The sequence below is a fragment of the Helobdella robusta genome (genome assembly GCF_000326865.2).
Source record: "Helobdella robusta unplaced genomic scaffold HELROscaffold_21, whole genome shotgun sequence".
Classification (NCBI taxonomy): Eukaryota; Metazoa; Annelida; class Clitellata; order Rhynchobdellida; family Glossiphoniidae; genus Helobdella; species Helobdella robusta.
The window spans coordinates 742,593-764,838 of NW_008704124.1; the positions used below are offsets into that span (position 1 = coordinate 742,593).

General features: G+C 32.0%; 3 protein-coding genes across 3 annotated transcripts; 1 reads left to right on the forward strand and 2 right to left on the reverse strand.

Moving 5' to 3' along the window:
- Positions 1 to 1,053: 1,053 nt before the first annotated feature.
- HELRODRAFT_77768 (hypothetical protein) lies at positions 1,054 to 2,124 on the reverse strand (the record flags this gene model as incomplete). The annotated part of the gene is made up of 2 exons (XM_009018285.1): positions 1,054 to 1,241; positions 2,010 to 2,124. The coding sequence occupies 2 exons, from the start codon at positions 2,122 to 2,124 to the stop codon at positions 1,054 to 1,056; spliced, it is 303 nt and encodes a 100-aa protein (XP_009016533.1).
- A 1,236-nt stretch (positions 2,125 to 3,360) lies between these two features.
- On the forward strand, positions 3,361 to 10,321 carry HELRODRAFT_185506 (hypothetical protein). Its single transcript, XM_009018286.1, has 13 exons — positions 3,361 to 3,394; positions 4,413 to 4,535; positions 5,124 to 5,223; positions 5,300 to 5,366; positions 5,530 to 5,664; positions 5,937 to 6,120; positions 6,516 to 6,589; positions 6,891 to 6,962; positions 7,352 to 7,507; positions 8,025 to 8,129; positions 8,272 to 8,401; positions 8,580 to 8,707; positions 8,912 to 10,321. Exons 1-13 carry the CDS (start codon positions 3,385 to 3,387, stop codon positions 9,002 to 9,004), a joined length of 1,377 nt encoding a protein of 458 aa, XP_009016534.1. The 5' UTR covers positions 3,361 to 3,384; the 3' UTR covers positions 9,005 to 10,321.
- Positions 10,322 to 10,896: 575 nt separating this feature from the next.
- Positions 10,897 to 20,006, reverse strand: HELRODRAFT_185509 (hypothetical protein). Its single transcript, XM_009018287.1, has 8 exons — positions 19,716 to 20,006; positions 17,827 to 18,074; positions 17,439 to 17,694; positions 12,821 to 13,011; positions 12,243 to 12,543; positions 11,676 to 11,782; positions 11,290 to 11,533; positions 10,897 to 11,168 (listed from the first exon to the last, which is right to left on the reverse strand). The coding sequence occupies exons 1-8, from the start codon at positions 19,738 to 19,740 to the stop codon at positions 11,065 to 11,067; spliced, it is 1,476 nt and encodes a 491-aa protein (XP_009016535.1). The 5' UTR covers positions 19,741 to 20,006; the 3' UTR covers positions 10,897 to 11,064.
- Between the last annotated feature and the right edge of the window lie 2,240 nt (positions 20,007 to 22,246).

A 22,246-nucleotide genomic window follows, 5' to 3' on the forward strand; every position in this document is an offset into this window, starting at 1 on the left:
TGATTATAAGTCATTGAATCCGCAAATTTCAGATGGTGCTACAGCTTTTACGAATGACAACATCATCACAAGCTGCCGATTTAGCAGTTACTTTTAAAAGTGCCATCTGAACAAAAAAAGGTCAAGCAAACTACAATGATAGATAAATTAGAGTTAAGGTCCCTACAACACACACTCAGATTATATGCATAGGCTGCACAGACAAAAAACGCATAAAATTGCTTAAACAATTTTGTCCATACACACCACGAACTTTCATTCATTTTTTTTCTCAGTCTTGTTTGAAAACTTGCGTACCCGTACTACATTATCACAATATTGTAATATATTGCAGTTTTACATTATCTTAAATTTTTATTTTGTACCTCATTATACCTCATATATATCTTCATCAATACAATTATACATTTCTTCAGTATTATCAACACAAAATAATCTGAAATATTCTACAATTCATCAATCATCTGACATAGTATGGGAACCCGGATTTTGAAGAATTCAGATGAAGACATGTTGTAGAAAATTTAGGTTTGATATATATATATATATATATATATATATATATATATATATATATATATATATATATATACATGCACTGATCATTAAGTTGTAATCACTAAGCATTATTAAAGGTCAAACAAAGAGACTGGTGGGAGAACCACTAAACATTGAAAAGCAATAAATTATCAACAAGTTAAAAGTTGTCATAATTCCTACTAATTAGATTCCCAATAACGATTTTAAATATATAGAAATGAAAATCGAAGAAAGATTTTTCAAAAACTATTTCCAAACTGCCTGTATTATTTTTAATATAACATTTAATAATTATAATTGAATGTTGAAGTTTTAAATTCAACTGCTGGCTATTTCAGGAATGCCAATCTTCTTGGCTCTTTCCAGCAATCTTTTTTCTCTTTCAAATTCCTTCATCCTCAAAACGTAACTAGATTTAAAAGAACAGCAAACATTAATAAAGATGTACACGAAGTTGAAAAATAAATAAATCTAAAAAATTATATTATAACTTATTTAAATTAAATATTATTATTAAGGAATGATAACATACTCATCATATTCACAGTGAGAATATGCATTTCGTTCGTCTTTGCAGAAGTAAGTTAGAGGAAACTTTTGCTCTCTGCATGCAAAGTACTTAATCAAGAGATGTGAACAATAATCCCTATTTTCAGGTGGTATGTTGGCTGCATTCAACTCTTCCTCTGTAGCAATCATTTCTAATGAATAACAAAACAAATGCTTACTCTTTAATGTTCAATAAACTGGGAATCTCAAAATTATTCAATTAACCTTAAAGTTCAAAATTATTAATATCTAAAACATTTTTCAACGTGCAACTAACTTGAGTAGTTTTATTGTTTACTGTATTAATTGGCAATTCAAGTCATTGTTCATTTTTATATTGATTAAAATAGTATAATTAAATTATTTATAATATATTTATTATAATTATAAACAACTACTTTCATAACTTTATAACTCAAAACTTCAACTATCAATATTTTCTAAGTTAAAGCAAACTTTGGTTTTTAATAAATAATAATATAAGATAAAATTATAAAATAACTGATATAAAATTTTGTTAGTTTTATTTTAAAAGATTCAAGGCAATTTAATTAAAGATCAAAAAATGAAGATTAAACATATTATATTATATAAAAATAAATTAAAGTTAAACAAATTTTAAAAATTAAATATTTTTTAATTTTAGGCTTAAAAATAAAAGCCTAAAAAAAATTTCTAGTATCGCTTCTTAAAATCTATTAGTTAGATTCTAACTACACTAACTAACTAAAACACTAACTAAAACTAAAAGTTTTATTGATTGAATTTATTAATTATTTAAATTAAAAATTGGAAAAAAAAACAAAAACTTACTAAATTATAATTTAGATTTCATAAAAAACAAAACAAAAATTTAATAACTAAAAAAATTATTTATGAAATAATAACAATTTGAATTGAGAACAGAACAAAAAACTGACTTCTAGGAACGCGAGGTTTGTCGAAACCGTACTGGGGATCAAAGATGGGATCTTTCTGATAATCCGGACGAATATCTGGAGACAACCAGAATGCATTTGAGGTAGCAGCCCCCATGGTTGGCGATCCAGCTAACCTTCAACTTTCAATCAAATTAAATTCACTTTTACATAAAAACACAGAAACAACTAACAGGCGTAGGAATGTTGATTGATGCATTGCAGCTCAACATTAAATACAAAATGTAAAAAAATGTGGGAAATGTATAGGAAAATGATGTAACAAAATTTCCCATAAAAATGCATTAAACCAAATTTTTTCAATCTGGAATTATGTGCTCAGGTTTGTAGTTCACATCTGCAAAATGACAGACCATGGATATCCATGGTACAGACATTCTGGAAAGGTACATCGGAGAGCAACAAAGATGATCAAAGGTCTGGGAAAACTTCAATACAAAGACAGATTGAAATAATGTGGATTAACATCTTAAAAAAAGAAGATGCAAAAGGGATCTGGTTTACACATACAAACTGGTTAACGGGAATAAAGAAATCACACCATCCACAAGATTCTTCTGGCCAAAGTAGTCAGGGATTCAAACTTTTTAGGAAAAGAGAAAGTTCAATCAAGTAAAGATTCTTAAATGTTGCTAAAAAAGTAATAAAAGCTTAGTAATAAAAGACAATCTCTGTGGAATCAACCAGCAGTATCAAGATCAAACTTTGAAAGCTGGGATACTACGAGAGCTGGGATACTAAGACAAACCTTGTCTAGTGAACCTCTTTAAACACTGTTATGCTTTGTTAGATAAATTTCTAAATTTTACTAATGTTTTAACTGGCCTAACTAATCTAATTACACAAATTCCACCCGTAAGTTATTTATAGAAGTGTGGTGGCCTTATGGCAAAAGCATCAAAATTATAGAGGCCCCTGAGTTTACTTGTTCTTTATGATGCAGCTTTGTCTGACAGACGTAGAACTGCAAAGACCTTACTTACCGCACTACACGTTGCACATACATATTATGTATGTACGCGCATAGCGTTCGATAGTCTAAGATTCCGGCAGACAGTATTCGAACCAGGCCATGGCGTAACAGCACGTGACGTGACACTTCTACTGGCTCGCCAACCAAATGTTCCAAAAGAGCAACTTTTTCTTGTAGATTTTTTGTGTATGGAAGCTGGAAGCACAGAATTTAGGAGTGGAATTAAGTAGAAATTAACATATACTTAGAATTTAATCAAAGAGGTTGTCACACAGGTAGGGTTTGTGTTTGCCGACAATATGCATGCAGTGTGTTTATCTATTTATATACGCGTTCACTTTTAAACTATTAATTGGGCACCTTGAACAGTGGCAAGTTGCATGCATGGAGATAGGTTGGATTCATTTTTATTTTTAATTTTCTTTCGAATGGCACCGTCAATTAGTAAATGCATCTATTAAATTATTTTTTAAATTTTGCGATAGTTTATTTGCTTCTTTTTACTTTACTTAGCTTATTATGACGATAACCTCTGTTGAAAACTGAGAAATAAATGTTATTTAAAAATTTTTTAAAAACTTGTCTTTTAAACATTAAATTAAAGATTAAACTTTAATTAAACATTATAAAGTTAAAAAAATTAGGTTAATCCAATGAATTTATAATATATATTTATTATTTAAATCAATTAATTTATATTAAATTTTTAGTTAAAACTTTTTAAATTCCTTGGTTAGACATGACAAAATCTCAAGAATTGGTCTTCTGTCTTCTTAACAAATTGACTAATGTCTAATGCTAATCTAATCTAATATCAGATTTTATTTATAATTTATTTTATATGGTTAAAAATAAAATTTCATTAAATATTGTTAATTTACTTACAGACACACACCCAGTTTTTATGACTTATTTGATATTTGTTGTTGTTTTTTTTAATATAAAAAAATTTATTTCTAAATTTTTGATTGGAATTTGGGATTGGATTTATTTGTTTTTCATATCTGTATGTCTATTTTTTATGAGTTATACACATGCATATGTGTGTATGTTTGTAAAAACCCATAGAGTCTGAGATTCAACCTAGGTATAAACTTATATTTGTTTTTAAAAACTTACAATATTGTATTGATGTTTTAAAAATTTCAGTTAGAGTTAGGATATATATGCCTATAACAATCAGTAAGATTTTCTAATTCCATCATATAAATCTTTTTCATAACTTTGATTTCATTATTCTTATTAAACAATCTTTAAGGATAAGCTTTGTCCTTATTAGATTGTACAATAAAAATAAATACTGCATTTATACAAATTTATTCTGTATAAATATTTCCATATGGATTTTTTGTTAGTAAAGTACATAGGTGCATGCCACTATTTTATAATTTAATAATGCTTTTTTATTGAAGATAAAACAAAAGAGGTTGTTCTGAGATGTGCTATAATCATGGTTGGCCTACCAGCCAGAGGAAAGACCTACATGTCAAAAAAGTTGGCCAGGTATCTCAACTGGATTGGATACAGAGCCAAAGGTTCTTAGAGTTAATATATGAATCTTTAGCACACATACAGACATACCAACCAACAAACAAACAAATACACATTCACACAAATTTGCGTGTGCGTGTGTGTGAGAGTACATATGTGTTGTTAGAAATTCTTACTATCATCATTTTATATAATAACCTGCATTTTAATTAAACAAAAATTGTTTAAAGGGATTGGTGTTGCATTATTTCAACTTCTTTGTTTAACTCACAAACATTTTACCTTTTCTTGTAGTTTTTTTTCTAGCAACAAAAAAGTGTTCAAAAGTATGAAGTTCTGATTCAAATTAAATTAATTCATATCCATTTTCTTCAGCTTAAAGCTCTGCATTGATTTGTTTGTTTAATTTTGTGCTGGTCATGTCACCAAGATCAACATTCCACCACATCGGCTGTTCAGCCTACTTTAGTCTCGGAAAGTTTTTCTGTCAGACTTTCTATGTCATGTCATAATTGAGATGAATGACTCCAAGAGCCAACTCTTTTTACAATTTCCATTTGTCTCAACCATTCCATTATTTGATGTTTTCATAACTGATTAATTAATTTTCATTCAATGTACTTTCCATTCAGTTTTCAACGTTGGTGAAGCCAGAAGACAAGAAATCCCCACTTCCATCAATAATGCTGACTTTTTTAGGGCTGACAATTCAGATGCCATTGAAATGAGAAAGTTGTTCACATTATCATTCTTTGCTTTTTAATGCTCACCAATTCAATTCTTTTTTCATTTGTGTTTTTTTAATTAGCAAATGTGCAATGAGTGTGCTGCAGCAGATGTTGCAGTGGATGAAAGATTCTGGACCATCTATTGGGGTCTCTTTCAATTTTTTTAAATTATTTTCTTATTAATCCTTTATGTTCTTGCTTTTTTTGTTTACAACTTGCAACTTCTGTTTCCACATCAATGTGTTAATATATCTTTCTACATGAAATCTTACTCGGTGTAATGTTTGTTTCACGTTGGTGACCATTGCAGATTTATGATGCCACAAACTCAACGAAAGCTCGAAGAAGGTTGATACTGGAGCACCTGATGGCTGTCCACAACGTGAATATCTTGTTTGTCGAGTCATTATGTGATGATCCTGATGTCATTGAAACCAACATTAAGGTCGTGCCAATCAATTTTATGATTCTTCATCATTTTCATCCACATTTAAACCATCTAATTTAATCATCATTTACTCAATGGAGCTTTGTCTACTTTTAACCAACTCCGTTTTCTGTTGAACTTTTCAATGAGATCAAACATTTTGATTTGTTTTTTCTTTCAAGTGTTCTGACTCTTTAAAATACTTTTTAGTGTTTAATCATTTTAACATTTATATTTTATTAGATGGTATTATGTTATTTGAATATGCAGCTAAACAATTTTCTTTTCAGGATGTTAAAATAATGAGCCCGGATTATGAGAATGTGAGTCGAGAGCAGGCTGTAGAGGACTTCAAGCAAAGAATTAAATATTATGAAAGGTCTTACGAGCCTCTTGACATTGACTATGATAAAAACATCTCCTTCCTGAAAATATTCAACCTAGGCTCAAAATTTATTGCCAATAAAATAAAAAGTTAGCCTTATGAAACTTTTCATTTTAAGAAACTTTCATTGATTTATAAAACTTCATTGGATGATGGAGCGTTTTTGAATGGCTTTGGGAACTCATTAGAACGTATGTATGGTTTACTGGTTAAACTGTTAACAGATTACGTTGAAATTGTTCATTTAATTTCTGCTATTTTCTTTTACGTTCTATATTTTTTTTAAATAATAATAAATTAATTAATTTTACTGTTTGAAATTTTATTCTAATTGTTTTAGTGTTATGTTCATAGACAACGATTTTTGAATAACAAATATTTTATTAAATTATTAAAATGAAAAAAAGGATTCAATAGAATTTGCAGTTGTATCTACTTTGCATTTGTGTTATAAAATTTGCAATCGTATCACGAATCTTTGTAGGCCACATGCAGTCTCGCATCATCTATTACTTCATGAACATAAGTGTTCTTCCTCGAGTCATTTACATCACCAGGGTCAGTTAATTTTCACTCTAGGGCTTTTTTTAATGCCTAAAAGACTAAATAGATCGTTGTACATATATCATCCAATCAGTCAACCAACCAATCAATCAATCAAATATTTTGGCCACTTTATTTGAGTGATTTATTTTACATTGGTGCAGCATTTATATCTATAGTTTTCTACCTACATATTCGTGAATAATTTGAATTATGATTTTTTTATATCATACGCTTTCTTAAGAGATGTTGCTTTTTTTTGAGAAATGGTTGGAAGTAAATTGTATTTGAATTAATAGTGTAATGATGAACGTAGGCAGGTGAAACCAATGGTAACATGATGGGTCTGGTCGGTGGGGATGATGACCTCTCTGATCGGGGCATTCAGGTTGGTTCATATTGCTTTGCTAGCCAACTCCATTCAATTTTATCTGAAAACACTTTTATTTCTAATTGCCAATTTTTAACATTTTTTTTTTGTAAAATTGATTTAAAATTACAAATGCATAACGTTGTAGCAAATTTTCAATTACTCTGAACTCTTTCTTTTATATAAAAAAATTTCAAATTTTCAGGTGAAGAACCAGAATTCATTTATTCATTGCTTCACAGTTGTTAAAACAACTTTACATAAAAATTGTCAAGTACTCATTTGATCTTTATCTCAGAACTTTTTCCGCCTTTCTACCTTGTATGTATGCTTGCTATATGTATATTAATTATAATGTTATTAATATATATATATATATATTATTTATACATATATGATACATGCAGTATGCAAGATCTTTGGCAGAATTCATAGACCGCAACAACATGAAAGACATCGTCGTATGGAGCAGTCTGATGAGGAGTGCATTGAAGACGTGTGACACCTTGAAACCATTCGTTGCTACGGTATCCAGGTTGAAGGCTCTCAATGAGCTCGATAATGTCTGTGGTTTTTTTTTCTTTTTTTTATCGTTATTTTTAAAAGTTTTCATAAAAAAATGTTCGTAAAATAAATGTATTCCTGATTTTACAATTTTCCACAAATTTCCAAGTTTAAAAGTTTTTTTCTATAAATAATACATCGACGAGTTTTTACCAAATTGTCATTTGTTAACTTTCTTAATGCTTTAGTATATTTAGTGAAGTGGCATAAAATCTGTAAAACTTATTTGTTATTTAAATCTGACTGCTAATCTAAGCAAAAAAATGTTACGGCGTTATAATTATAATCTTTTCCCATCTTAAATTATAATATTAATGTAGAGTGATGTTGCATTTGTCATGATTTTGTTGTTATTAACAGTTTCCCAAATTGAGTTGAAACGTTGATGTTTTTTTAACAATTAAAAATAAATCTTCACCGAATTGCACATTTGCATAGAAACGATTTTATATTCTTAAACTTCAAGCGACAATTGTTTGTGACACGAAGTATGTGTGTATGAACAAATGTTTGCAGGGTTCGTTTGAAGGCCTGACCCAGGAAGATATAAGATGCAGATTTCCTGAGGAGTATACCCTGAGGGAAAATGATAAATATTATTACAGATACCCATCTGGAGAGGTGCGTTTCTTCATCTTCCTCTCATTATATTAGTTTATCTTATTCTCATATATACCATTTTTCGAGCTATTCGACTTATGTTGCTGGAAGTGTTGAAATGTATTTTTATTCCCGACTATTTTATTAAACTTTTTGCGCTTAGTCGTACCAAGACCTCGTGGTTCGATTGGAGCCCATCATTATGGAGTTGGAAAAGGTATCGAATGTGATGGTGGTGTGCCATCAAGCTGTCGCCAGATGTCTCCTTGCCTATCTCTTAGATGAGCCAAGAGGTTGGTTTTGGCTAGGAAGAGAGTGTTTATTTTTAATTTTGATATGAAATTAAGTAATATTTCAATTTATGAGTTAAATCTTTAAAATCCTTTAAAGTTCTGTTATTCTTCATCTTGTAAAACAATCAACATAAAGTGATCAAATAATTGCGAATAAATCCTGTTGAACCGCTGACAGAAGATGTGCCCTACTTGGACGTGCCACTCCACACCGTCTTTAAGCTCACACCTCACGCATACGGTTGCAAGGTTGATAGGATTTCTTTCAACATCCCTGCCGTCAACAACTACAGACCCAAACCAAAAGTCGGGATCATTCTTATTTCGCTTGTTTTCATTGGCATATTTGTAATACAAAATGTTCTCTTTTCAGAAGTTGCACGACAGATAAATACATACATGCCTGCATTAATACATGCGTTCATACATACATACAATCATACATACATACATACATACATACATACACACACACACATATATACACGAATGCATGCACCTCACACACAGGGCTTGGTCTCCGTGACATCATTTGATGAGAGTAGATTGAGAAGAAAGATGAGTTACTCCAGTTTAACGCCAACATCAACAACAAAATTGTAAAAACAAAACTTTAAACATTTTTTTAATCCGTTTCAATTGTTAGTATCATCTGTACTGGAATATAAAATGTAAATAATATATTTTAATATTATTATTTATTTGAATTAATTACAACAATTGTTTAAATTAATTTGTACAATACTCTGCGTTATTTAATGATTTTAAATCTTCCAATTCACAATCAGTTCAGTTGTCAGCATTTTACGTGCACACATTTTAATGTTATAACTTCTACTATGTATGAACTATTTACTCATATCTAACATGCCATATTCCGCTTTAGTTTCTCTTTAAATGTTCATTCTGTTCGAACTGTTGCTATGAGTTCAGTTAAAATTTCATATACAGTTTAATGTCTGTCAATTTAAAAATGTTGTAAATTGGAATATTAAAAAAATTCATCAGCTATGGAAAATCGTAAGAAATAGTGGAAGTTATAAAAGACAGTCAGTCAGACAGCGAGGAACTAATAATGGAAGAATGCAGATCAGAAAAACTCTAGGTTAGGTTGTGTCATCTGAAGTTGATCAAATGAAAATTACTATTAAAATAGAAAGACAAGTTACATGGTGAAAAAAGGATAAAAATAAAAGTTGTAGCCTGCTAAATGAGTCAGTTGCTTATGCAGCTGCTAATTATTTTTGGACTGATAAAATAAGGAAATATTGAGAACAGAACAAGGCATGCGGTGTGGTATGATGGTAACGCTATTGACGAGTTGATAATTGACTGAATGGCGAAATGATATTGCATTGGCGTACCAGAGTTTTAGAGCTCATTGCCTTTTTCTCATTTTAAAAAGTAGTAATAGGTTGTTTTTGCATTTTTTTTTAAAGAAAGTTCAACGTTTTTGTATTTTATATAATGTTCATACTGTAGAATAGAAATATACCGATGTAATTTTTATAGTTGAAAGTTTTGGATCTCTCTCTCTCTCCCTTCTCTCTTTTGAAATATATCCGCAATTGTTTTTCTAATAATTAGTTAGGACAATTTATTTCGTTAATTAGGACATTTAACTTGTTCATTCAATTGTTATCATCACTTCTTCTTTTACTGTCACAGCCGTTGTTCACCATTCAACGAAAATTTTGTACATAAATTACGTTTTATTTTAAAATTTCATTTTATTGTCTCTCGTTATTAAAGAAGAACAGTTCCGGTGTATTTACGATTTACCACCCATTATATTCTTAACCATCTGTTTTAAATTTATTACTTTTTGTATTAAAACGTAAATTTGTTTGTAAGAAAAACTCCAACATGCGATGAATATAATGTAAATTTGTTTCAACGAAAAATGTATCCTACCGTGTTATATGCTTTTTTTATTATTAGATTGATCAAATTTTCTTTCGTTGATTGACAGTCACAAAGATTTTGACAGCGCACTTCAATTGAACGTTGAAGTTTCAACTCTCGCCGACGACCCAAACGTCTAGGTTGTCGGTGTCTCCTCGCACCATTTATTATGGGTGCGTGACTTCATCGCTACTCCTGTTTCCGGCAATGTTTATGATGGAAAGAATACCAGTATGAAGTACCGTGGTCCAGCCAAAGCTTTAATAATAATGATGTTTGTGTATTTCCAGACTGATGTTATTTAAGGTGCTAATCAATTTTCGAATTTAAAAAAGAAGAAATAATCTCTGCGGAAGTTTTTTTTTCGAGATTTCGATATAAAATTTTGAAAGACCATTTTGAGGCAAATCCAATCAGGCACGTTATTACTTTTATATCCAACAAGTTAGTCGTTCAACTTCTGAACGCTTTTTACATTATATAACGAATTAATTGTGTTTGTACAAATGTTTCATATGACGTCGAATATTATTCATTTGATGAATGTGATTCAGTTCTGCAGATGTAAAAATTTGAGTTTCATAGGGGACTTGAATACGTTATTAATTTATTTCTGTGGTTGCAATATGAAAAAATTTTCATTAATAAGATGTACTGCAAAATTTTCAGACACACATAGGCACCAACACAGATACGCACAAATACACGTTCGCACACAAAAACATTTGTACGTATATATAGGAAGTGTTTTTGTAGGCTTAAAATCCAGAGACGAGGCTGTAAAGTGGGGTTTGTTGGAAGAAATTGTCGTCTGCGTTTAACGAGTTGTGCTGCGTTTGCGAAAATATATTTGACTTCCAATCTGTAAAATGAATTTATCGAATTGAGTTTTTGTTAAAAACAAAAATAAATAATTTTTAAAATAAATGAATCAATTTGAATGCATAAATATATAATTTATAATTGCAAGTGTCAAAACAAACCTGTGTGCATAGGATTGTTGGAATGTTGGAAGGAATTGTGGAAGGACCCATGGTAGAGGTAGGTGGGGTTGGGTTTGACGATGTACGGTGGGTGTGGGGACAGCCGTTGATGGTTCCAAGACGAATTGAAATAGTTGGGAGTTGTCAGTGGCTCCTGCTGGGCCAGGGGTGGTGGTGGAGGAGGTGGTGGTGATTGGAGGTGGAGTTGATGCGATGGATCCAATGGTCGATACATTTCAACAGGCTGCAAATATTTATTATATTTTCAACTAAATTAAGGATTTGTTTAGAATTTTTTTTTAATATTTGGCGTGATATGAGTTGAAAAAATTAAAATTGTTCTACGGGTTGCGGGGATGAATAAATTGAAAAATTTGATTACTCACGCCAGGATCAGTCGGCAATCTGAAATTGGGAAGGTAACCAGGATAGAATTGGGAGCATTCGTTCTGCAGGCAGTCTTTGTTGTAGAGTTGGCATGCGTGGAAATTATCTGAATATTTTGATGGCGTCATTAAATAAAATTGCTTCCAATTTTAACATCAACGTCATCACACATAGTACAAAATGATCCGAATTATTCAATCATTAAAAAATTAGGAATAGTTTTCAAAGAGACTTTTAGAAATTGTATCAATTTCACGCCCGGCAACTACAATTAGAAGTTTGCAACGTTGTTACAACATTGTTGCGACATGACGTCTGCAACTTTGCGGCAACATAAAGTCTACAATTAGAAGTTTGCAACGTTGTTACAACATTGTTGCGACATGACGTCTGCAACTTTGCGGCAACATAAAGTCTGCAACATTGTTGCAATACGACATCTGCAACATTGTTAAAAATGTGTGGATCGTTACTAAGATGAATTTGTGTTAAATGCCACGGAATGCTTTTGTGAATCACTTTAAAATCAGAACAAAATACTGAACCAAAAAATGGAAAAATTATACTTTGTATGTTTGTTTGGTAGAAATTGTGAGTTGTGCTGCCGTTGATGTGGCTTTGCAGGTTGTTCTTATCTGAATATGAATGCAAGACATCTCCGACCATCCAGTTATGACGATTGTCGTTGAAGTTGTTGTTGTCGTCGTCGTCATCATTGTTGTTGTTGCTGCCGCTACTGTTGTTCATGTTGTTGTTTGAGCTGCTGTTGGGCATCATGGCGGCTTTCATGAGGGTTTCGTAACCACGTGACGTGTTGGTGACGCCATTTTGTTTTCTCCATCTCGCTCGTCGATTGCTAAACCAGACCTTAATTTCAAAATTGTACTTATTTATTGAAGCTATTTTGTTAGTGATTTGTTAGCAACACGCTGAGTCGTCAGTGTTATAAATTGCTTCAACCGAATGTTATCAACCAAAACTGAGCCAAGTGCCATCAACCACAACAAAAAATTAATCACCCCCAACAACTACAAACAACAGGGACGGACAACGACGCTTGCCACCAAAAAACACAATAAACTTTCACAATCAGAATTAATAACGGTGAATAGCACAAAAACGACAAAGAAGAAAACAACGTCACCTGAATCCGTGCCTCAGTGAGACCAGATGTTTGCGCGAGTTCTTCCCTTGTGTAGATGTCTGGGTAGTGCGTTCTCGAGAAGGCCTTCTCCAACTGGGTCGTTTGTTCAGCATCGAATGTCGTCCTGCTCCTTCGCTGTTTGCGCAGCAGCTTGAAGCCTGGTTCGACGTCCACGTCAGACAACATGGAGTCTTAAAGGAAAAGTTGGAGAATAATTTAAATTTAAGTCCAAGCATCACTTTTATTTATGCCGTGCTAAGAAATGAATGTTTGTTATCTGGTTTGAGTCTTATGGTAAAATTTTGAAAATGAAAATTTAAAATTTTTGATGAAAAATTAATTAAAATATTTTATAATTATATGATATATTTTTATATGCAGATTCTAAAAATTATTTTTATAAGGTGTTTTGGGTTAAAATGTGTATTGCATAGTGCAATCATCATACTAGATGGCTGAGTTGTAATAATTAACAAGTAAAGAAATGAATGATGCACGATATAAGTGTCAAATACAACGGTACATGCATACTGAAAAAATTTCCAGCTTTACTCGATTGTATAATGGTTCAGCTAGGCTCATAGGAATTCGTTATACAATAAACAAACCAACGAGTCAAAATAAGTTTTTTAATAATTAAAAACGTTTGCATGTAGAAAATGTAAGCTGATGTTAAAATTCCGATTTGAGTTCGGAAAGTTTTTTAAAAATATGTATTTGAATAACTTCATACGAACAACCTTTCAACCGAACGACTCTTCATGTCACTCAGCAATAGTGAAAATGAATAAATCTATCAAAATGAATAAAGTTTCGAAACAAAAATAGTTCGGCCATGTTTAAACAAGTTTTTAACTTGTTGCAATTCTAACTCATACATAGCTGAGTGTTGCATCATTTCAAACTTGTTGTACGTCGTGCAATAATATTTTGTATTTCATTTTTGTTCCGTTCTGCATTCGATCTTTTTTGTGGCGTTTATTCAGACAGATAACTTTTAAAGCTGGATGCGTTCGACAAACTAGAGCTAAACTCTGCTGGTAGCATTGATGTTATCTTCGGTAGTATGGTTGGTAATAATATTGTGGCACATAACTTGTTGTTGTGGTGAAAAGACACTGCAGACGCTGTTATTTCTAACGCAACCACTGTTTGCCCTACTTCACTTTAAAACAATGAACTGAGCATATAAAATAAATGTGCCGATAATCATGTGACGCTACGTTAAACTCATGTTAATTGCACCATGATTTTTTAAGGTTTGTAAATGATTAGCATGAATGCATATTATAAATAAAATAAATAAATATTGCAAAACGATACTTTACAAGTTTACGCAACATATCAACATTGTACATCGCCTAAACTGATTTTAATAGTTTCAAACTTGTTTTAAACGCAAATTTATTGCCACTATTTCCTTCATTCGATAATTTATTACATTTTACTTTTTCTAGTGAGTTCACAAGTAGAAAATGATCTAAGAAGGAGCGTGATTTTGCATATGCCTTCCATTTAACGAACTTTCATCTCGTTCACTTCACATCAACTCAACTCCGTAGTAACATTCGTCGCTGATGTTTTAAAATGTTCGGTGATTATTATTGAAATAAAAGGCTTTGAAGTCTATTGAAAGTTTGAAAAGTTAACTATATCGTGTTTTGTGCGGTGTTTTATTGCGAAAGAAATTTTTTAAACCAAATGATTGAGATGACCGAAGAGAATAATGTTGCAATTTTGTTGTTGTTGGTGCGATCGTTCGCTTTCATATAGTCATGTTTCACACAGCTTCCTCAATAAAACATCCATCTACCCACATAACTTTCCAAAATTTCATCACCATGATCATTATCAGGAACGTTAACATCATGAACATCTTCATATTGATATGTTTGGCTAAAAAATGTTCACCAAGATGAGGAACATTATTTATCTCCAACAAATAATTTGAACATAATAATCATCATCGTCGCCGTCGTCATTATCATCGTCAACATGATCATCATCATCGTCAACATCATGATCATCATCATCGTCAACATCATCATCATCGTCAAAATCATCATCATCGTCAAAATCATCATCATCATCATCGTCAACATCATCATCATCGTCAACATCATCATCATCATTTTCAACAGAGCCGCTTTGGTTTGTGATTCGTTCATAGCTTTTGTAAATTATGAATACATTAGCTATATATCGTATATATATATATATATATATATAACATTTTAAATATTTATATATATATATATATATGTAACTATACATTATATATATATATATATACATGTGAGTGAGTTTGCGTATATGTGTGTGTGTGTATGTATGCGTATAAGTAACAATATAAGCTTTAACTCCTCATTCATCAGCAATATTTTAAAATACACTAAAAGATATTGTTAAAATAAATCTAGGAATGTAGAGTACGTACATACATAGAGCGCACATATTTATTTGACTGGTAGGTTGTCTTGTTACTTTTTAAAACAGGTATGCATCAACGTGTTGCATTGCATGCTGTCTTGCTGTGGAAAAGTCACGTCGGACCGCATGGTCCATCGTATATTATTTATTACCAGCACATATTTGCAGTTTGTTTGTGTGTTTGTTGGATAGGTTGTTGTGTGTTTAGTTTAATAGATGTTGCCTGATGAGTGACAATCAAATTATCATTTAATTAATTTCTGCTACTCATTGACCAAATTTGAAAATTGAAAAATTGTGAAGAAGTATGACGGAGTTTTGGGAGTCATACTGGAGAATCCAAGAATTTTACAAGAACGTGTGATGTGTCGATGAGAGTGAGCTGAATTTGTTAAATTCAACATGAAATTTATTTTTTGCACTTCAGAAAGTGTGAAAGCATGTCGTTGGAGGTAGTCAAGCAAGCTCGCGTGCGTGCGCACACCCAAAAATCATTACTATCATCACTACTATCATCATGCCGACAATGATCGTCGTCATCATCATCATTTTTTTCATCGTCATCGTCATCACCATTTAGCCAGCACGCATGGTGCTAACAAGTTGAGTTAGTGAATAGAAATGAGCCAATCAACAAACCATTCATCATCAGCCTCAACTAACCTGTACTTGTTATATCACTATCATCATCGCATCATATCATCACCACCATTCTCGTCCACCATAATCATCACCACATCATATCATCACCATCATTCTCCTCCATCATCACCATTACATCATATCATCAGTATTTAGGATTTAGATAGAAGAAAAGGAAACCGTTAACAACATACTTTTCACGTAATATCTATTTCTTTTATAAGATAAGTCAAACTGTTTGCATTTTCAGTAATAAATAAAAATGATAACAATTACCTCCATTCATGTTACCACATATCGAACACGTCTGGGTTTCTGTTAACAAATTGTACATTTTTACGCACAAGTGATTGAGTACTAACATGAATCTAGTAAAAAACCGTAGTGCGTTTTTAGTATTTTTACTAACTAAACTACTAATCAAAAAACTTGATTCGCAAAAATTTTAACCGGTGGTCAGCAGTGTTTTTGATCCAAGTTTTGCTCAGTAAGATTTAATTTAGGGTTTTGTATCGAACTTATAAATAGTATGATGACAACTGCATGTTTCAATCTACAACATCTTACGACGATGATAACGACGATGATTACGATGATGATAAGATAAGGATTATGTAATATTGATAGCGAATTTATATGATGACGATGTTAATCAGAATGAAATGATGATGGTGGTGAATGCTACAAAAATGACGATGATGAAAATTATGATGAAGATGACAGAACCTGTGGTGATAGTAATATTAATGAGGATAATAATGATGATGATGATGATGTAGAAATCTATAAGGCTATCAAAGATGTTATGATAATGATGACCAAATAAATGATAATGACGTCTCTAAATGTGAAGAATTTGATGATGAAGACTATGATAGTTGCGATGATGAAGATGACATTGATGATGACGACGATGTATTCAAAGCCCGAATTAACAACACAAACATACAAACGAACGAACAAATGAACGAACGAACGAACGAACAAACAAACAAACAAACATAGAGAGCCAGAAAGAACTTATTTGAATATCAGTGAATGAAATTAATTACTACTGATGGAAATTCTTGTAATTCAAAACCAGCCAACCAATTTTACTTACGTAACCGTTCATATATGATGTATGCTGCGTATATTAAGTTATTCAAATAGGTGTACGTGTTTACATGTGTACAGTATAGAAATGTATAAAATAACGTATAATGTGTATTATGTGTACACACACTTTACATATTATTATTTTTGAATATTTTAATCTTTTTAGCTTAAAAATATTGAAATAATTAAAACTTTTGAAAATATTTCAAAATTTAAAAAAAAAATTCTATTTAAAACTCTTCTGAGTTTTTTTCGTCGATACATTTTTAAAAGTTTGACGTAAGGAAGTGAAAATTATGGTTCGGTAGTTCAGTTTTAAAATATTAAAAATTGTAGCAAAGAAGCTATTGATAATGGCTTTGACAAAAAAATAGGATTAAAAATAAATTTAAGTTATCATTTCTAGAAAAGTAATCTATGTTGACGATTGAAAAAAAAGATAACGAACCGTCTCCATCAACGCTGGCCGAAGACAATCCCTTGGTGATCTCGCTATCATTCTTGCTGTTGTTGCTGATGTCGTTATTGTTGATGCTGCAGTTGTTGTTGGAGTTGTTGTTGGGTGGCGTTCTTGTTTGCTTTTGAAGTCTGCTGATGGAGCTGACGCTGGGAACACTGTTCTCGTCACAAATGCCTTCCTTGATTAGCCTCTCTCTGATCTCCCAACTAAATATGCTCGGATCCTCCTTTTTGTACTCTTCAATCTTATGTCGTTTGTGCAATAAAAATATTAAAATAATTTCATATAAACCATGAACCGAGTTAAATAAATAAATTAATTTTAATTAATTTTTGAAATAATTGAAAACAATATTTGCAGAACAAACACATCTTACTTTTTTCTCGACGTCTTCCATCTTAACCCTGGGCTTGCTGCCCCCGATAGCCCCGGGCCTGATGCTTCCTGTTTCTTGGTACCTCTGCAAAATCTTACTGACGCACCCGTGTGACACGCAGAGGGTTCGGCTGATGACACACGGCCTCACACCCTGAGAGGCCATCTCAACAATTTTCAGGCGAATGTTCAGTGGGAGGGGTCTGCCGTTGATGAACAGGCCGCCGAGCTGGTTCACTTTACCTTGACCTTGACGATCAATCAATGAATCGTTATTCATTTGTTCAACTTTTTAACTTTATTTTATAAGAAATGATTACGTTTTTAAAACCATAATGACATGACGTTCGGAAGCAAATTTAGAAGGTGTACCGTGAAATTTTAAACCATCTTCACCCCCGTGTTGATCAATCAAAAAGTTTGCTTCAAATGTTTATTCTTGAAATGAATGAAAACGAAACTCATTTTCTGTGTTCAACAATCTTTGAAAAAATCTCCACAAGCCACATTGCCATGCCGATACCAAAAATTGAAAGTATTCAAATATTTGGCGACCTTAACTCAACAATTTTTAAGGGCGTCCACTTTTTTCGTCGTACCGTGGTCTTAGTTGCCATAGAAGAGAACAGCTAACTAGATCAATTTGCAAATTCAACTGCAATTTTGTTCTTTTTGATTTTTAAAGGCAGAACCGCTCACGTGCTGTTTTATAGTTATACCTATCGTTCGTACCACAAAATCTGTACTATTCACACCACGCAATGTATGCACGCGCAAATACCACATCATACGTTCATGACGTATGACAGTCTTTGAGTTTTGGACAGAGGGTATTCGGACCAGTTCATCGGGTAAGAACAGCGCGAGGCATAGCCCTTTTACCGACTGAGCTAAATCACCGGCCATTTTATCAGCGATTCATTTTTTACAAATCTTTTGAAATCATTTTAGAATAAAATTTATCAACTTATAAATAGCTATATTGAAGAAAAGTTGTGAAAAATTTAAACAAATACAATAAGCTTAAATTTGGAATGTGCGTATTAAATTTGTTGCAGGAAGTCGAGGAAAGCGACGCACCTGGATTATGTGCGAGTTACGTTCGAGTGAGTTTCGTTGCTGTCTGCTTCGTAATAAATTAACTCACACTTCAAATATTAACTTCTCGTATTAACAATTGCCATTTATTTATGAGTTTAAACTTGTTAAGTTAGCTAACTTTCAGTGTTTTTGTGATCAACATTTCAATCCGGCAAATCAAATGCAACTATCATGAAACGCCTTCGTAAGCATATTTCACGCACAAAAAATCACTGATGTGTCTGAAAGTAGTCTAAACTTTATTTTAAAATATTTGTCTCCCCTTAGGAGCTACAATCTTTTCAGAATTAAGATCCCATCATGCTGCTTTTCCTAACAGCTGTGCCACATTTCAAATAAATTTGTTTCTTTTTCAAATGTTTCATAACTATGAAAAAACCGCTCTAAGTGTCAGTATTAAAAAATCTCTTACAGAAAAAAATACACAAGTGCCAACATAGAGAAGCATCTAGCGAAGCACTTTTTTGCGCCGCGAGGAAGCTGATGATGCATTCAACTGATTTAAAAAAATTATTCAAGTCATGTAAAATTAAAAGTTAGAATATTCAAAATATGAATGAGAATGGAGCTTTGATATAATTGAAGAATGAAGTTTCTTCGAGACAATGTGTGAGACAAAATTGTTGCTAGGAATATACAATTCAATAAATAATGTCTCAATAAAGTGAAGTGAATGCTTCAAAAATTAATTTTATTTATTTTTGCAATTAAGTTCGGCAACTTGGGTACAAAAGTTTACACGTACAAAATTGTTGAAAATAGTAATTTATTTAAGATCAACTTACTAACCATTTCTAAGAATTTGCTTGTTCATGATGGTGTTTTCCAACGAGTATCCAACTCAACTCAACCGACACCTCGCTCAACTCAACTCCAACCTTGATGGATTATCCAACTGTTCTATAGATTTTAAATGCGAACTTTTAATACAAATAAAAAAATTGTATTGTATTTAAAAAGAAAGTTACGAAGTAATATCCGAAGTATGTAGGTATCCTTTCTTTAGTGTAGATAGATATCCTATCCTTAGTGATTTTATGAAAGTTAGTTTTATGAGACGGATTGACGACTAATGTTCACCAGCATAATTCATTAAATTTCTATTAAATATACTCCATCATCAAAGAAATCTATGAAAACTTGGTAGGATGTCATTTTGCTCGATTTCTAGTGGGCGGGATTGTTTTTAGGAGGTGGAGTTAAAAAGTTCATCATCCAATCATATTGCGATGTTGTTGAAGTGTGTGACATTGTGATGCTTCATGATTGTGAACATGTTTTCTTCCTTCAAGTTATCTTTAACTCACAGCGTATACAAACAGACCGAAACAAACACGTAAAAACGCGCAGACATGTATATACATGCACACACATACATACACTGATGCATAGAGTACCACAAATAAACATAAATGCTCATCTAAAACATACACAAACATGCACACTTTCACACACGCACTCACAAATGTACACACACACGCACAAGTACACACATATCTATATATGAGTGTCAAATATAGAGAAGTTTAAATTTTAAACCAATAAAGGTTTCATATTTTTACTACTCTGATTTGTTCATTTAAATGTAATTTAATTAGATTTTATGATCTACCATCGATAAGCTTGTGTGTGCGTGCATGTGTGTATGTGTGAGTGTCTATGTGTGTGTATGTGTGTGTATGCTTGTTTGTATTTTTGTATGTATAAATGTTTGTATGTTTGTGAGTGTATGTGCGTGTATACATGTACGTGATGGTGATACTTAATAATTATGTATTTTGCATGTTTATATATATGTATATAATTCCGTCTATTAAAACATAATTAATATACGTCGTGCATGTGTTGTATATACGTTGTATGTATGTTTACATGTTTTATTCGTGTACACATAAAGTAAATAATCGTACGCACAGCATATATGTTGCATGTATTGTATATATACATATATTTGTGGTGTGTATGTTTTGTATTGTATGTGTGTGTTATGGAGCAATATGATGAACTTGATAACTTTCACAGCAGCGTTTGCAGACCTGTCAGCATGAATAGAATATCAACATCAATATTTTGATTGGTTTGTCATTATGATATGATATGATATTAATTAATGAGATAACGAGGAGAGGACAGCTACTACTACTACTATTATTATTACTACTACTACCGATAGTACTACTATTACTACTACTACCGCTATTACTACAACTACTACTGCTGCTGCTGCTGCTACTACTACTACTGCTACTACTATTATTATTATTATTACTGCTTCTATTACAACTACTACCACTACTATTCCTACTACATCTTTATTTCTGCATCTAATACTACTACTATTACTTCTCCTGATACTAATTATAATAATAAAAAAAAGAAGAAAAACGACAACATCAACAATGGTATGATTCATCAATAAAATTTAAGTTGCAAAAAACCAGTATCACCAGCTAACATTAACATGACCTACATCATCAGCAGCTAACATCAACATAACCATCATCATCAGCAGCTAACATTAACATGACCAAGATCATCAGCAACTAACATTAACATGTCCTACATCATCAGCAGCTAACATTAACATGTCCTACATCATCACCAGCTAACATTAACATGACCTACATCATCACCAGCTAACATCAACATAACCATCATCATCAGCAGCTAACATTAACATGACCAAGATCATCAGCAACTAACATTAACATGTCCTACATCATCAGCAGCTAACATTAACATGTCCTACATCATCACCAGCTAACATTAACATGACCTACATCATCACCAGCTAACATCAACATAACCATCATCATCAGCAGCTAACATTAACATGACCAAGATCATCAGCAACTAACATTAACATGTCCTACATCATCAGCAGCTAACATTAACATGTCCTACATCATCACCAGCTAACATTAACATGACCTACATCATCACCAGCTAACATCAACATAACCATCATCATCAGCAGCTAACATTAACATGACCAAGATCATCAGCAGCTAACATTAACATGTCCTACATCATCACCAGCTAACATTAACATGACCTACATCATCACCAGCTAACATTAACATGACCAACATCATCAGCAGCTAACATTAACATTGCTAGGGAGCCTATCAACTTCAAACAAATTAATTTCATCCTTAAATAACTACGGTCACAATTGCTACAATGAAAGTTTTTTTTATAACAATGATGATAATATCATTAATAATATTGAAGACATCCTTTTATTTTCTAACTCCAAATACAAAATATCAACAATGAAATAATTATAAAATCCTATTAATCTAAAATGCTCGTCACTG